The sequence below is a fragment of the Sinocyclocheilus anshuiensis genome, unplaced genomic scaffold (genome assembly GCF_001515605.1).
Source record: "Sinocyclocheilus anshuiensis isolate Anshui unplaced genomic scaffold, SAMN03320099.WGS_v1.1 scaffold284, whole genome shotgun sequence".
Lineage (NCBI taxonomy): Eukaryota > Metazoa > Chordata > Actinopteri > Cypriniformes > Cyprinidae > Sinocyclocheilus > Sinocyclocheilus anshuiensis.
The window spans coordinates 1211199-1227997 of record NW_015554266.1 but is presented as its reverse complement, the minus strand read 5'-3'; the positions used below and the strand labels follow the sequence as shown (position 1 = coordinate 1227997).

The 16799-nt window shown below is 39.3% G+C and overlaps 2 protein-coding genes across 2 annotated transcripts; both read right to left on the bottom strand.

Annotated features, from left to right (window-relative positions):
• Nucleotides 1–1734: 1734 nt before the first annotated feature.
• Nucleotides 1735–10099, bottom strand: LOC107671297 (tripartite motif-containing protein 16-like). Its single transcript, XM_016464191.1, has 6 exons — nt 9350–10099; nt 3810–3905; nt 3472–3705; nt 2653–2812; nt 2510–2569; nt 1735–2270 (listed from the first exon to the last, which is right to left on the bottom strand). Exons 1-6 carry the CDS (start codon nt 9920–9922, stop codon nt 1735–1737), a joined length of 1659 nt encoding a protein of 552 aa, XP_016319677.1. The 5' UTR covers nt 9923–10099.
• Nucleotides 10100–16027: 5928 nt separating this feature from the next.
• LOC107671278 (stonustoxin subunit alpha-like) lies at nt 16028–16703 on the bottom strand (the record flags this gene model as incomplete). The annotated part of the gene is made up of 1 exon (XM_016464171.1): nt 16028–16703. A coding segment is annotated over one exon (558 nt), but the record flags the coding sequence as incomplete, so codon positions are not given.
• Between the last annotated feature and the right edge of the window lie 96 nt (nt 16704–16799).

Sequence of the window (16799 nt, the reverse complement as noted above, 5' to 3'; positions counted from 1 at the left end):
TAACACAGCACAAACCCGAAGTCATACTGTATAATCTATTCCAGGTCTCTTCTCTGACTCTAAGAGCAGAAAACATTCACTGTAATTCACCTTAAATCGGATTTAACGGATTTTATATTAATGAGATTAACTTGTGCCCTCTCACAGCAGAACAAACCACACACACACTCTCTCTCACTCACACACACAAAGTTTGATCATTAAGCCCTCTTTCCAAACCATGTCATATGCTTTTTCGACATCAAAGAAAACTGCCATCACTGAATCCTTATTAGCCTGAGCTTTCTTAACATCTGTTTCCAAACATATAATGGGGTCCATAGTTCCTCTCCCTCTCCTGAAACCACTCTGATGAGGTGATAGAATTCCTCTACTTTCCAAATAAAATGCTATTCTTTCTGTAATCATTCTTTCCATTATCTTTCCTATATGTGAGGTCAATGCTATTGGCCGATAATTCTTTGGATTTGATGGGTCCTTTCCTGGCTTCCTAATAGGAATAATCACTGACTCTTTCCATCCAGTAGGTAACTTTCCGTTTTCCCAAACTTCATTATAAAAACAGGTTTATAGATGCCAAAACACCCAAGTGTTTTAACATTATGTAGCAGATTTCATCCTTCCCAGGAGATGTTATTCCTGCTCTTGCTATTGCCCTCTTCATTTCTTCCATAGTGAACGGAGCATCCATTGTGTTGTTAGTTTCCTTCCGCCTCTCGAGCCTTCCAGAATAAATTGATTTTGTTAATTCCCTTCCTCTCTTTCCCTCCTCAGTTAGATTATGTGAGCTATGAATTTCAATGAGTGCCTTTGCTATCATTTCTGCCTTTTCTTCATCAGATGCTGCTGCCTTTTCCCCCACCTTCATAACAGGATATTTCCATTCTCTTCTGATTCCTCTCAAAAACGCGATTGTTTTCTCAAATATGTAAAATAAGGAAGCGTGATGCTAAAAGTTCAAAAAGTAAACAACAAAAATTACCCAGTTATTGTTTTTGTAAACTTATTGCTTATTATGCTCTTTTTATTAGCTTCCCTATATGTACATAATTATGTCTTAACGTTAGATTTGCTCTCTCGGTCTCAGCCATGCTACAACAAAGCTACAGACAAAAATGAGGCAAAACCTTTAATATATCATATGATTAATTTCCATATTATACATTATGTGTATTATACATCATACATATTATACATTATATCTATAATTTAATCAGAGCCATATTTTCAAACAATGGCTTTTGAATGAATGAACATTTCAATTAGGCTGACATTAATGTACACTAAAAGCAACTAAAACAGACTGCATAGGCTATATCTCAAATCAAACCCATGGACAGCAGCATTTGAATATTTCAAAATAAAATAAAATGCCTATAATATAAACAGTTAGGCCTATATAAGTTGTATAATGTAGCCTACCATTTACCATTTCAAGTATATTATGTACTGTAGTTTCTGTCAGTCTAAACTCTGTATGCTGTAACTCTGTGTGCAGTAACTCGGCCATGTAGTTCCATTCTCTCACAATAATTTAATCAGCACAACAATTAGAATTGTCTTTAATCTCTAATAGTTTTACTCTGTTAACATCTGATATTTCAAGGAGCTCAGCTTTCTGTATGTATTATTGATAGTGAATAAGAGACTGCAGTAATATCTCAGTTACTGATTCATCATGTGGCTTAAAACCACATTATGTACGATTACAAATTACAGTAGACTCTCTGTAATCTATATCGTTAGATCACAGAGTTTCACTGTTGATCCACCGTGAACTGCAAACCCAGGATAGAGCGGCTGAGTGAATGTGGTCTGGACTCTGTGGATGAGGCTCATTGTGTCAGAGATGCTGTAGAAGGACAGAGTTCCTGCACTGTGATCCACATACACTCCTGTTCTGCAGCGACCGGATGGTACAGGAAGATCAGTGTAGCTGTTATTGTGCCAGAATGAGTAAAGTAAGGCAGAGCAGTCCAAACTCCAGGACTGATCATTACATCCAAAAACACACTCGTTTCTGCCTCCCTTCCTGCTGACGCTCTTATATGACACTGATATATCCACACCATCATCACCACTCCACTCGAGCTCCCAGTAGCAGCGTCCGCACACACTCTCTCTACACAACACCTGAGGATAATTATCAAATCTGTCTGGATGATCAGGATACTGCTGGACTACGTTAGGGACATTAAACACTCCATTCCAGACGGACAGACGGAGGTGTTCATTCACTGCGTTTGGATCCAGAGTGAACTTACTGTAATCTAAAAGAGATAAAACACAAAATCATTTATTACATTTAAATGAGTTTAAATGTGTGGGCCTCTTAGGGGCCTACAGCAGTGTAACAATTGCTGTACTGTATATCACATACTGTGCAACAAATATATCATCTTAATATTTGCACTTCACTCTGATCAGTGTAAAAGCCATCAAGTCAGTGGAAAGTCCAGAAGTACCAGTGTGTGTGTGTGTGTGTGTGTGTGTTTCCATTGTGTCTTACATTGTAGGAACTCCTCCCTGATCTTGGGTTCATTGGTGGGAATAATTTCAACATATGTTACTAAGAAAATAAATAGACATAATTAGTTGTTTTTTTTAAACATTCTATGATGACTGAGAGTAAATGTATGTCTGCTGTGTTACCTCTGCCAGATATCTTTTCTATCTCCTCTCGACAGAAATCCTCCAGTTTTTCTTTCAGTTGATAGAGGGACTTTCCCACATCATCAAAAGAGAGGAGAGAGCTGAGAGTGATGTTGGGTTCATCTCCAGATTCAGGAGATACAGCGAGGGACTGGAAACTCTGCAGGAAGAGATCGACACAAAAGATAAAGACAGAAAACAAAGACCTTCATGACCTCCACTCAGCTGCACTACAATCACATATTTACTTGCTTGTTTATATCTGTGCTTTATTTGCAATTGTTGCTTCATTCTGGTATTAATCAGGTCTAGCACTGCTGTTCTAGTAATTTCAAGCATTTCTATTTATTTTATGACCAGGTCTTAGAAATCCATTCTGTTTATAAAGAACAACGATATGACTCTGGTATAGCACATCTCAACTGAACTATGATTGTATGTATCATTCATGTCTGTAGCATAGGGGTGTCCACTCCTGCTCTTGGAGGGCCACTGTCCAACAGAGTTTAGCTTCAATCCTAATTCAAACCAGCTAATGAAGGTCTTCAGGATAACTAGAAACTTGGGGCCAAATTCTGCAGGACGTTAGCTTTTTAAAGGGATAGTTCACCCAAAAATGAAAATGACCCCATAATGTACTCACCCTAAAGTCATAGGTGTATATGACTTTCTTATTTCAGACAAATACAATCGGAGTTACAATAAAAAATGACCTGGCTCTTCCAAGCTTTATAATAGCAGTGTATGGGTGATATTCACTATAAGCAGTGTATGGGTGAACTTGTTAAAACCACAGTTCTTTTATTTCAGATCTGTTACCTTGAGAAAATGGATGTGATCATTTGTGTTTAAAATCTGCTCAAGCTCAGCGTGTCTCCTCTTCAGATCATCAATCTCCTGCTCCAGTTGATACACGAGTCCTTCAGCTCGACTCACTGCAGCCCTTTCCCGTTCTCTGATCATCTGCATCATCTCAGAGCGGATTCTCTCAATAGAACGGATGAGCTCTATGAAGATCCTCTCACTGTCCTCCACTGCTCTCTCTGCAGAGCACTTTTAGGGCACACATAACAATCAGCTCTTACTGGTGCCTGTGACCCACAGTCATAAACAGAGTCCAAACAGAGTCTCAAACCTCTGTTCTTCTCTAAACTCACCTTATGAGACTCCACAGCCTCTCTCAGCTCCTCAAGATCTTTCTTTCTTTGCTGGATTCTCTGCTTGAACTTTCTCTGTGTCTCTTTCAAAATTATCTGTATGGAAATTTAGTAAAACTGTAAACTTTAGAAATATTACATACAACTGTGTTAGAAATGACGGTAATACTTAGTAGGGGACTGATTCTCACTATTAACTAGTTGCTTATTAACATGCCTATTATTAACATATTTATTAGTACTTATAAAGCACATATTCTGCATGACCATATTCTACATCTCTAATCCTACTCAATACCTAAACTTAACAACTACCTTACTAATTATTAATAAGCAGCAAATTAGGAGTTTATTGAGGCAAAATTCATAGTTAATGGTTTGTTAAAGGAACACTCCACTATTTTTGAAAATAGGCTCATTTTCCAACTCCCCTAGAGTTAAACAGTTGAGTTTTACCGTTTTCGAATCCATTCAGCCGATCTCCAGGTCTGGCGGTAGCACTTTTAGCTGCAGCTTAGCATAGATCATTGAATCTGATTAGACCGTTAGCATCTCGCTCAAAAATGACCGAAGAGTTTCGATATTTTTCCTATTTAAAACTTGACTCTTCTGTAGTTACATCGTGTTCTAAGACCGACGGAAAATGAAAAGTTGCTGTTTTCTAGGCCGATATGGCTAGGAACTATACTTTCATTCCAGCGTAATAATCAAGGAACTTTGCTGCCGTACCATGAGTGCAGTAGGCGCAATGATATTACGCAGCAGCTGAAAATAGTCCCCAGCACGCTCCCTGTGTAAGCAGGTGGTCATGTTGGTTATGTTGACGGAAGTTAGCCTATTTTCAGGCACTGCGTAATATCATTGCGCCTGCTGCACCCATGGTACGGCAGAAAAGTTCCTTGATTATTACGCCGGAATGAGAGTATAGTTCCTAGCCATATCGGCCTAGAAAATCGCAACTTTTCATTTTCCGTCGGTCTTAGTACACAATGTAACTACAGAAGAGTCAAGTTTTAAATAGGAAAAATATAGAAACTCTTTGGTCATTTTAGAGCGAGATGCTAATGGTCTAATCAGATTCAATGATCTATGCTAAGCTACAGCTAAAAGTGCTACCGCCAGACCCGGAGAGTTGAAAATGAGCCTATTTTCAAAAATAGTGGAGTGTTCCTTTAAAGGAACGAGAATTGGACCTTAAAATAAAGTGTGACCAAAATTACTATATAATTTGCATCCTAGATAGTGTGAAACTGCCATAAAGCTGAACAAATATGAAGAATTAGAATGAAAAAAAAATTTGATTATGAGTACAGATCTCAGAAGGTTTTGAAGTAATGGGAACGAGATGCTACATCAGTATCTGACACTATGGGAACACCCTAATCATGTGATGATTGACTGAACCCTGTATAGTCACGGCAGTTCATTGGCTGATGGCATCACCAGTGCCTAAAAGGGATGTACCTGGATCATCAATCCTCAGATGTTTCTATGAAGGAATAGCAGCTGTAATGAAAGAGTATGGCAGAGCTACAAGATCTTTCCTAGGTTCACTCCATGTTGCATCAGTACAGTAGGTGACGTTATAGGAACACTATACCACAGTGCCATGCTACAAAGTTTATCAGCTCTTGAACATATGCACAGACAGATAGAGGAATATAAACTGACAACTGTTCAAACAGATAAAACTTGGGAACCAGGAGTCAAATCCAGATTGTAAAATCTGACAAGAATGTGCAGAGAGACACTGTTTGATGCCACACAAAGGTCCTCCAAATCTGCACCCTTAGATAATGGCTAAAAACGAAGCAACACTTCTAGCAGAGTGAGCTTAAATGCCAAAACGTGAGGTTAAACCAAGTGCCTGCACACCTTCACACTGTTTGGGTTTTGTTTTCAGTTTGCACCGTTTTCACTGTTGAGTTTGTCGTCATGGTTTCTGATTTGAGTTCATTATTAGGTTCAGGTGTGTCTTGTTAATTATCCTTGTTTGGTCTGTGTATTTAAGTAGGTCTCTGTCTGCTCATTGTTGTCCAGTCTTATGTCCATGTTACTTCTGTGTTGAAAGCCTTCTCCTTCTTTGGATTAACCTATCTGTGGATTTATTAAAGACTGCTCATCTTCGTCTTTGTGTGTGTTTACAACACAGTTTGCTGACAGCACCTAATAAGAAAGAGAACTTGCATCCTTCACCAAATGTGACTTTATTTGTGACTATTTCTACAAATTGAGAACAACCCAACCTTAGGTAACCTAGCTTCGGTCACAAAACTTTCACCTGACTGGGAGCAAAATCCATACAGGATAGACCCACAAATAAGGTGTGAAAATCTCTAGTCCCTGATCTTAAGAGTGAAATTCTGTCAATTTAAAAGTGAGTAGCTTGGCACCAATAGCTTTGTGGGCAGGGTGCTGACATATAGCACCACTGCACTTTTGGCGTCCCGAGTTCAAGTCCCATCACACAGACCTTTCCTGATCATGTCCCCCTCTCTCTCTCTTACGTTCTCTCCTGCTTCCTGTCTAGCTACTCTCTTATCATAATAAAGGCAAAAACATTAAAAAAAAAAACTTAAGAGTGATAAGCTCAATTAAATGGAGCCCCCATCAAAACCTTTTAGGACTATAGATAAGTACCAAGAAGGAGCACAAGCAGGACGGCAAAGTCTCAGCTATCTAATCCCATCCATGAAATGAGAAACAAAGTGAATGCCTCCCAAAAGAAAAACACTCAACTGGTGTGTGCAGCAAACACCACCACATTCACCTTAAATATAGCTGGGGCCATGCCAACAGCATCCCAAGGAAATTCCTCCAGTAAAAACACCACATCTGAGAACCAAATGTGGGACTGCCAAAACAGTGCTACCAGCAGTAGACACAAACATGAATGCGTCAGTAGATGCATTTAATCTCACAAATGCTGTAGAAGCACACTTGTTGACATACAAATGGGCCCTCTGCCTTGCATTCTCGAGACCATTCAACACCAGAGGCGATGACATGAACAGATCTGCCCTGCCAAACCTCTGCCACATCAGACCTGTGGTCTGAGGAGGCAACCTCCATTTCTTGGACCTCAACCCAATGTCTTAAGAGAAGATCTTCTCCCAGATTGATTTGACCTTGGATATGCACTGTCCTTAGCAGCAGAAATTTGTTCTGCACCCAAAGCAGAATAAGCCACTCTAACCTCCACATGGGGTATGTGAATGCATTCCCCCTGACAGGAACCTAGCCTCTGAAGTTGATCAAGAACAAGGTCTCAATGCTGACATACCAAGGTTGAGTATGCCCTGGAGTTGCAATGAATCCAGAGAAGTGTAATTGCACTTTGTAAGAACAAGGTGCTATGGCCAGTTCAAAAGGAAGACCCCATAATTGTTAAATCTATCGGAGTCTCCCAGAAACCGATCATCATGGGGAGCACTTCCGTTGAAATGAGGTGGGCAGCATCAAAATTGGATAGCATACACTGCTCTATGGTTCAAAGAACCTAAAAAGACAGAGTTGGCAGAAGTCTCCATGCTGCCAAATGAGCTGAGAGAGGTGTCAGGCATTTAATGGTTAAAGCCTGAAGATGAGGGTTTTGGTTTACTAAGGGGACTTTCGCATCCCAACTTAGTGTGACGAGTGGGGGCGGGGCCGAGAGCCGTGGGAACGGAGCGAGGCCGGTGGAATAATTGATAATGAGCGACACCTGCACCACTCACTGGTCTCGAGTCCCACGGAGGAGCTCCGGAAGGATAAAAGGAGGAGTTACGACAGTGAAAGACGAGAGAGGACCAGGCCTGGATTTTATTTTGTTTTGTGTGCGGCAGTCGTCCGCAAGGGGCTGCCGCTTTACTTTCATTTTGTGTTTGTTTATTTTATTAAAGTTTTCTTTGAACGTTCGCCGGTTCCCGCCTCCTTCTTCCCGTGACTACGAACTTTGTTACTTAGTTATAGGAAAAAAACAAGGACAGTTCCCAGAGAACTAAATGTTCCCTTACGAACATTTAGCTGGTTGCATTGGCACCAACAGTAGGAACTCTGAAGTGACTTAAGCCAGCTGACAGTGACGTCATTCAAGCAAAAAAAAAACTCCTGTTCACTGGAGAACAACGGTCGCCGTGATTTTGCCAAGTAAGACATGTTCCTGGATCAACATCTTTTGATGCTTTCAACAAGGATGTTGATCCAGGAACATGTTGTACTTGGTGAAATCACGGTCATCGGAGAAGAACATATGGATTATCACATTTACTTAAAATTTCTTTAGAGAGAAATATTACTTTATCTATTTTTACCCAAAATAGGGTGACGTGGGTAGGATGGAGCGCTATAAACACATGTAATGTATGTTTCCTTCATACTCATAACCGGAGGGTGCCCTCGCACAGAAACTCCAAATATGCCTCACAAAAGTAATAGAACTTATTACGCTTCAGGAAATCCCTAACATGGACAAAATATCCTTAATATGGATCCCTATCACTGAGCTGAATGAAAGGAAGATATAAATGCTTTGACTGATTAACCATAAAGACAATGCACACAAATGCAACAATATATTGTTTATCTATGTTCTTCAAATCAGCTGGGGTGTTTTCATAAAAATAAGGTATATTTCTAATATAACGCTAATAGACATAGCATTACAGTTTCGACTGATGTTATAAAGTGAGTTTGGAGTAAAACATGTTATTAAATGTTCTATTTTGTTGGACAACAGGCTTATAAATGTTTCTAATTACAAGTTGCTTTTTCAAATGCACATTATTAGCGACTCAAACTCGCCGTGCTTTCAGAAAGGCAGCATTTGTGAAACATGCAGTGCATATATTTATTTAATAAAAAATCGCACCAAGCCAAATCACGATTTTGGTTTTATCCCTTTTAATCGCGCAGCCTTAAATCAATAGACAGTACACTTACATCACTAGTAGTTCCTATTGTGCTGGGTTAGACCCTACTCTCAAGTAGGAGCTAATTTAGTTCCCCCAAAAGGCGTTCCTAGAACTAAATGAATTCCCAGTTCCTGCAGTGTGAAAATGCCAAAGAACAGGAATTCCGCCATTAGTTACAGGATGTCCAGTGTGGACATGAAAAGGTTCCTCCAGTGCGAGAGCCCTATAAGTGTCCCCCAAAGTCCAAAATAAACATTACAGTTAAAATGGAAGAATGTATGGTTAAACTTTATTTTGATGGTCCCCTTTAGACATTCTGTTGACTATAATTAACTTTGCAACTACACATCTACTAACTCTCATTAGAGTATTAATAGACTGTAAGTTTAGACTTACTGTAAGTTTAGGTGCAGCACATCAGCCTCGGAATTGCCAACCAGTGAATTGGCATGATTCTATATGAGCTTCAGACAATTGTCACACCTGGAAGGTGTTCCCATCAGCTACTAATGCAGCATTGAGTGAACCCAAGAAATATGTTTCACATTTCTTTAAGCATGACTTTCAAAAGATAGATAGATAGATAGATAGATAGATATAGATAGATAGATATATAGATAGATAGATAGATAGACTTTCAGTTCATACCTGTTTCTTTGTCATCTCTGCTACAGCTGCTACAGTGTTGTGGTTTTTGTGATTATCCATTGTGCACAGATAACAAATGCACTGCTGGTCAGTATGACAATAGATTTCCAGTAATTTATTATGTGTTGGACAGGTTTTCTCCTGAAGTCGTCCAGTGGCTTCTGTCAGATTGTGTCTCTTACCTTTAAAGAGATTCTCATGTTGTTGGAGGTGATTTTGACAGTAAGAGTTCAGACACACCAGACAGGACTTGACAGCTTTATTTTTTCTCACAGTACAGACGTCACACTCCACATCTTCAGGTCCAGCAGGAACAGCAGCCTGGAGTTTAGTCTTCTTCAGTTGCTCCACCACTTCAGTCAGCATGGTGTTTTTATTTAAAGCAGGTCTTGGAGTGAAGGTCTGTCTGCATTGAGGGCAGCTGTAGACTCCCTTCTGATCCTCCTGATCCCAGTAGCTTGTAATACAGCTCATACAATAACTGTGTCCACAGGGAATGGCCACTGGATCCTTCGGGAGATCCAGACACACTGCACAGCTGAACTGATCCTGAGAAAAAATGGTTTCTGCCATTTCAATTTGTTTACACACAGATCAAAAGACAAATACAACAGCTCAACAAGTTTTGCTTTCTTTCAAACAGCTTGAAACAGTTTTCCTGGTTCTGTGTTTGAGAGATGTGTGTAAAACAGGTGTGTCTGTAAGGTATGACTCAGATTGTATTTTACTGCAGATTCATAGGCAATAACAAAGTCCATTCCGTCTCACAAACAACCTTACAAAAACAGACACTAAGATACAAAAACCGCTGCAAACATGTCAGTCCATGTGTGCTGCCAAAGCCCAATGCTGCAGTATTGAACCACCACATTACATACACACTGTCTACTCAAAATAAAAACATTTGTTAGACATCCAGAATAAAAATTTAATTATAAACAGTTACTAATATTTGAATCTGTTTATTATTATAATATTTGTTTTATAAGTTTAATTATTATATATCTGTCCTTTTATCATTTGACAGAAACAGTATCGACAGCATCCTTTCTGGTACATCTTTGTCAGGTGTGGGGAGAGGCCAAGGACTCAGGCACAAAGCGTGATGGTCTTTTATCAATACATAAATAAACAGAAAGGTAAATAAAAACCACCCCGTAAGGGAAAGAGCATGCAGTCCAGGGCAGATGGCAGCCAAATCATCTCCAAAAACAAGAGGCATATTACGCAAAGTTTCAGAGTAGATTTACAGTTGACAAAACCAAACAAGTCCAACACAATTTAAATCAGGCATAGCAGTCTCACAAAGCTCACTATAAATGTTTTATAGTCAAATCTGGGTTCAATCAATGGCTTATGATTAACTCCGTGTGCACCTGAAAGATTTTAATGCATGACATAGGGGCAAATTCCATGTACAGGTGCATCTCAATAAATTAGAATGTCGTGGAAAAGTTCATTTATTTGAGTAATTCAACTCAAATTGTGAAACTTGTGTATTAAATAAACCTGGGCTTCCATACCACCTCAGCAGTGCCACAAACTGATCACCTCCATGCCACGCCGAATTGAGGCAGTAATTAAAGAGCCATATTTTGAAACAATGGTGTTTGAATGAAAAAAAAAATGACAACAGAATGACAACATATTAATGTACACCACCACGACCACAAAACTAAAATACGTCCTATTGTCAGGATAAACCAGACTTAGACAGGATGTCTAAGGTGAGTAAACTGAACAGTGAACATTAATCAAAAGGTGGACGATGATGATGATGATGATGATGATGATGATGATGGACTTTCCACACAGTTGACTGAGCAGTGAAGACAACACAACGTGGATGGTATCATCTCACAACGTCGGTAGACTTATCGGGGAAGTCGTGGCCTAATGGTTAGATTAGAGGTTAGAGAGTCGGACTCGTAACCCAAAGGTTGCGGGCTCGAGTCTTGTACCGGCAGGAGTTGTAGGTGGGGGGGGGGAATGTACAGCACTCTCTCCCACCTTCAATACCATGACTGAGGTGCCCTTGAGCAAGGCACCAAACCCCCAACTGCTCCCCGGGCACCGCAGCATAAATGGCTGCCCACTGCTCTGTGTGTGTGTTCACTGCTGTGTGTGTGCACTTTGGATGGGTTAAATGCAGAGCACTAATTCCAAGTATGGGTCACCATACTTGGCCTCACGTCACTTTCCCTTTTTGTCACCTTTTCACTTTACTTTCTCACGCAGGTTTATACTGGGCAGGTAAGGGAGATCGCTGGAGAATATCCCTGGAGATTCACAACGTGAGTATCACAGGTAGAGAGTCTGCATCCTAGTTCAAGGCCAGACACTGTGTTACATGTTCTCCATTTGTCTGGACTTTTATGTTGTATTTCCTGTTTCCTGTTATAGTTGTTTCATTGGTTCCCTTGATTGTATCCCTTACCGTGTCTAGTTTCCTTGTTATCTTGTTAGCTTCCCTGTGTATATACAGCTCAGTGTTTCAGTCCGTCTTTATCAGTCGATGTCTTGCATGTTGGTAAGCTGTTGCGTTCCTGTTTCCTCTGTGAATGATCTGCATTTGTGTTATTTGAATAAACTAATGCTAAGTGGTGTATAAAGTACCTGAAAGCCATCCTCAAGTAAAAGTACAGATATCTTACCAGAAAATGACTTTGGTAGAAGTTGAAGTCACCGTTTAGAATATTACTTGAGTAAAAGTCTTAAAGTATGTGATATTTATTGTACTTAAGTACGAAAAGTACAGCAAGTGACTGTTAATGAGTGAGTCATTGAGATTCAACTGATGAAACACTGAATAATTTATTCAACCGATTCGTTCAAAAAGCTGATTCATTCAATAAGTAAACACCGTCCATTGCTCAGAGACGCAAAACAGTGCTGTGATCTTTGTTTGGAACTATTTTCGTTAGCAAAATTGCTAACGAAGGGGAGAAGCGATTAGTCAACAGAAGAGACGGACTGTTGTTCAAATTATTACTTGCTGCTAGGAAGGAATATTTAGTTTTCTACCTATTTCTACTTTGTATTTTCGTTGGAGTTTGTATTTTTGATTGCACTTACTGGTAATTGTAATAATTGCCCTCAGCTTAGAAGGAGCCTGTGTTATTTGCATTGCTCCCTTCCTGTGCTTAAGTGCGAACTGTAGTTTCGATTTGAGGAATTGCCCTGCTATAGGCTATTGGCTGTGCTAATTAGATTAATTTACTGTGTATTTATGTGATGTCTGAGCTGACGCGGAAGCGTTCAGCCCTTCTCGTGTGAAGACCAATGAGTGTAAAGACCAACGAGTGTAAAGACCTGCGACTTTACCTGCGCGACTTCACCGAGCAAAGAAACCGGCAACGCACTTAAGTATAATTTTTATCTTCCCTGTACACACTCTCCTTTTCTGTCCTCTCTTTTCCACTTCTGTCATGTGTTTCCAAAACATTCCGGTTGTCTCTCTGCAACGCTCTAACATCACACGCAGACGGCAACGCAATCTTGCTAACCTGCATCCTATCTCTACATCCTCTACCGCACCTCTTTCTTTCTCTGTGGGTCTCTGGAATCGTCAGTCAGCTGTTAACAAAGCAGACTTCATTTCGGCTTTTTCTTTACAATCCACACTCAACATCTTGGGCTTGACTGAGACCTGGATTCGTCCAGAAGACTCAGCAACCCCAGCTGCTCTAGCTAACCATTTCTCTTTCTCTCACACCCCCCGTCAGGTTGGCCGGGGTGGGGGCACTGGTCTGCTCATTTCTAACAATTGGAAATACTCAACCCATTCTCCCCTATGCAATTATAACTCATTTGAATCTCATGCGATTACAGTGCATCATCTTTGTTATACTTCTCTGACTGGACTAACAAGGAACAGTTAGAGCCAAAGAGGAAGTAAGTTCAAGTAAATGTCTGCATTGACCATTAAACCGTGAAATTTTTTGCAACAACTGGGGGAATCATAACTGAAGAGACAAACTGACCAACAGGAAGTTTTGGATCTGCTGAATGTGTATTTTTCAAGCAATTTATTGCGGCTTTCACTGTTATTTTTCTGCACAGTGATGACTAGTGAAGAGTGTTTCTACTGATTTACTTAAACGAGTGAAGTGTGTTTCTACTCATTTACTTAAAAGTGTAGCTTACACAGGACTCTGTCTACATTTACATCATTACCCCCTCATTTTTTTCCAAACCTCTGAATTTTGCTTTTCTGCAGAGCTCAAGAGAAGATACTATGAAGAACATGAGGGGGAGTAAATGATTTTCATTTTTGGGTGGACTATCCCTTTAATTAGGATGATGCACACTTTAAATATTAATCATGCTGGGCAATCACTGCAATTAGTGCTGTATATAGTCTGTCAAACAACATGTGCATTACTACAGAATATATTTAATTTAATTCAGCTTGGTGCATTAAGGTAGACCTTTAGTAATAGATACTTGTATATTATTTGCTCTTCACAGGTGCAGAAATGAAAGCTCCCAAGCAAAGAACCCACCAGATTAAGATGTGGAAAGACATGTTACACAACGACCACAATTCCCGATAAGAGATTTGGAAAATGAGCAACAACCAAGGAACAGTAGTCACTGATCCATTAAAAAATTATCCATAGTAATAGTAAGGTAATTATTTAAATTATTTTGCCATGTACAAAATTCCAAAATTTTAATTCCAAAAACATTTACTAACATGTTGTTCAAAACTATTTTTATTTATTTTTTAATGTTTTAAGCTTTACTTAAATTTTACAATCCAAGTATAAGTGAATGTATGGGTAATTTTGCAAAATGTGTTAAATATTTTATCTACACTTATTGTATAACTGATGTTTTTTTTCTGTAATTGCATGGTTTTGTAAATAAGTTTAAATAAATTGTCCTCATGCCAGCTTGATCAAGTGAGTTCTTTAATGGACTCTAAAATTGAATTCATAATAATGTAATGTTTATATATTTATGTCATGTTATTTAATAATTTAACAATTTAATAATAATTTATGCATTTAGCAGACACTTTTATCCAAAGCGACTTGCAGTGCATTCAGGCTATACATTTTTTACCAGTATGTGTGTTCCCTGGGAATCGAACCCACAACCTTTTGCGCTGCTAACGCAATGCTCTGAGCCACAGGAACATTAATATAACATAATTAAACATAAAATGTTATTTATATTATAATCTATTTAATTAAACTGAAAGTAAAAGTTTTGGCTGGATATGAATTTTAAATGAAATATTAATGAACAGTACAGTAGATACAGAAATGAAACTGGGCCACGTCTGGCGTGCTGTACACATACGAGCAATTCCGGCTCGGATGCGGCAGTGTTGGCAAGTTAAAACGGCTGCAGCATCTGGCCAGATTGATTCGGGCAGGAATCGGGCAGTGAGGCATCCAGGCCGGGTGCGGCAGATGGAGCCGGGCCGAGGGAAAGTCTCTGGCAGGTGAGAATTTAACTTAAACTGGTCTGAGTGCATTTTTGTAAGTACGTTTTTTATATTTAAAGAGTTTTTATATTTTATATATTTAAAGCGGGTTTTTTGGGCAGTGTAGAGTAGCACTTGTTGTTTGTCGTTTCTCCGATCACAAATGCAGACTTGGTTTTATGTTTACACGGCGCGATGCAACGCAACGCATAAAAAGACAGTATAAGTCATTATAATCCGTAATTATGTCCCCACTGGATGCAACGAATGCCTCGTTTATAATGGGTTTTATTGGTTTTGACTCGTCGCGCCGGGAGACAGCATCACAATATGGTAAGGGCTGTAACATTTCCGTCACACACTTGAGGTATTCGGCCAATCACAACGCACTGGATAGCTGGCCAATCAGAGCACACCTCGCTTTTCAGACCGATGAGCTTTGTAAAAATCAACACGTTTCAGAAAGGCGGGGCATAGAGGAGAAACAATAATGTACAGTATGTGGAAAATAATGTGTTTTTTTAACCTTAAAGCGCATAAACACCAAATTGCACAAAATAATGTTATTTTTTGCAACGTCATATGACACCTTTAATTGTGTAGCTGACCGAGGATTCTATGATCATTTACATCATTACATCATTCCCCCATCAATTTTTTTCCAAACCTCTGACATTTGTTTTTCTGCAGAACTCAAAGGAAGATGCTTTGAAGAATGCTGGTAATCAAAACAAACACGTTTGTCACGTGTGGACATTATGAGGGGGAGTAAATTATTTTCATTTTTGGGTGAACTATCCCTTTAATTAGGATGATACACACTTTAAATATTAATCATTCTGGGCAATCATTGCAATTAGTCCTGTAAATAGTCTGTTGATCAACAAGTGCATTACTACAATATATATTTAATTTAATTCAGCTTTAGACCTTTAGTAATAGATACTTGTATATTATTTGCGCTTTACAGGTGCAGAAATGAAAGCTCCCAAGCAAAGAACCCACCAGATTAAGATGTGGAAAGACATGTTACACAACGACCACAATTCCTGATAAGAGATTTGGAATATGAGCAACAACCAAGGAACAGCAGTCACTGATTCACTCCATAGTAATAGTTAGGTAATCATTTAAATTATTTTGCCATGTACAAAATGTGTTTAATTCATAAAACATGTTGTTCAAAACTATTTTTAAGTTCTTAATGCTTTAAGCTTTACTTAAATTTTACAATCTTATTGTATAACTGCTGTTTTTTTTCTGTAATTGCATGGTTTTGTAAATAAGTTTCATTTCACTGTTCCTGATTTGAAGCTCAAATTCACATTGCAGTAATATTTACAGCCAGCTCTCTATAATCTATAGATCACAGAGTTTTACTGCTGACCCATTAATAACCGTAAACCCAGGATAGAGCGGCTGAGTGAATGTGGTCTGGACTCTGTGGATGAGGCTCATTGTGTCAGAGACGCTGTAGAAGGACAGAGTTCCTGACCTGTGATCCACATACACTCCTATTCTACTGCAGCTGAAGCATACAGGGAGTTCAGTATGATTGTCATTGTGACTAAAAGAGCATCTGGAGGTAGAGCAGATCAAACTCCAGGACTGATCATTATATCCAAACACACACTCATTTCTCCGTCCCTTCCTGTTGATGTATATATAAGACACTGATATACACACAAATCCACTCCCACTCCACTCGAGCTCCCAGTAGCAGCGTCCACATACACTCTCTCTACACAACACCTGAGGATAATAATGAAATCTGTCTGGATGGTCAGGATACTGCTGGACTCCGGCGGTGAAGGTAACCACTCTGTTCCTCTCAGACAGACAGAGGTGTTTATTCACTGTGTTTGGATCCAGAGTGAACCGACTGGAATCTGATGGAGATAGAACACGCAGAAAAATGTATCAACCTGAAGAACGAGACACTGAAAAATCCCCACCACAAATGCATAGACAAGCAGAGTGTTAACAAACAGTGAAGAAAAAAAAAAAAAACGG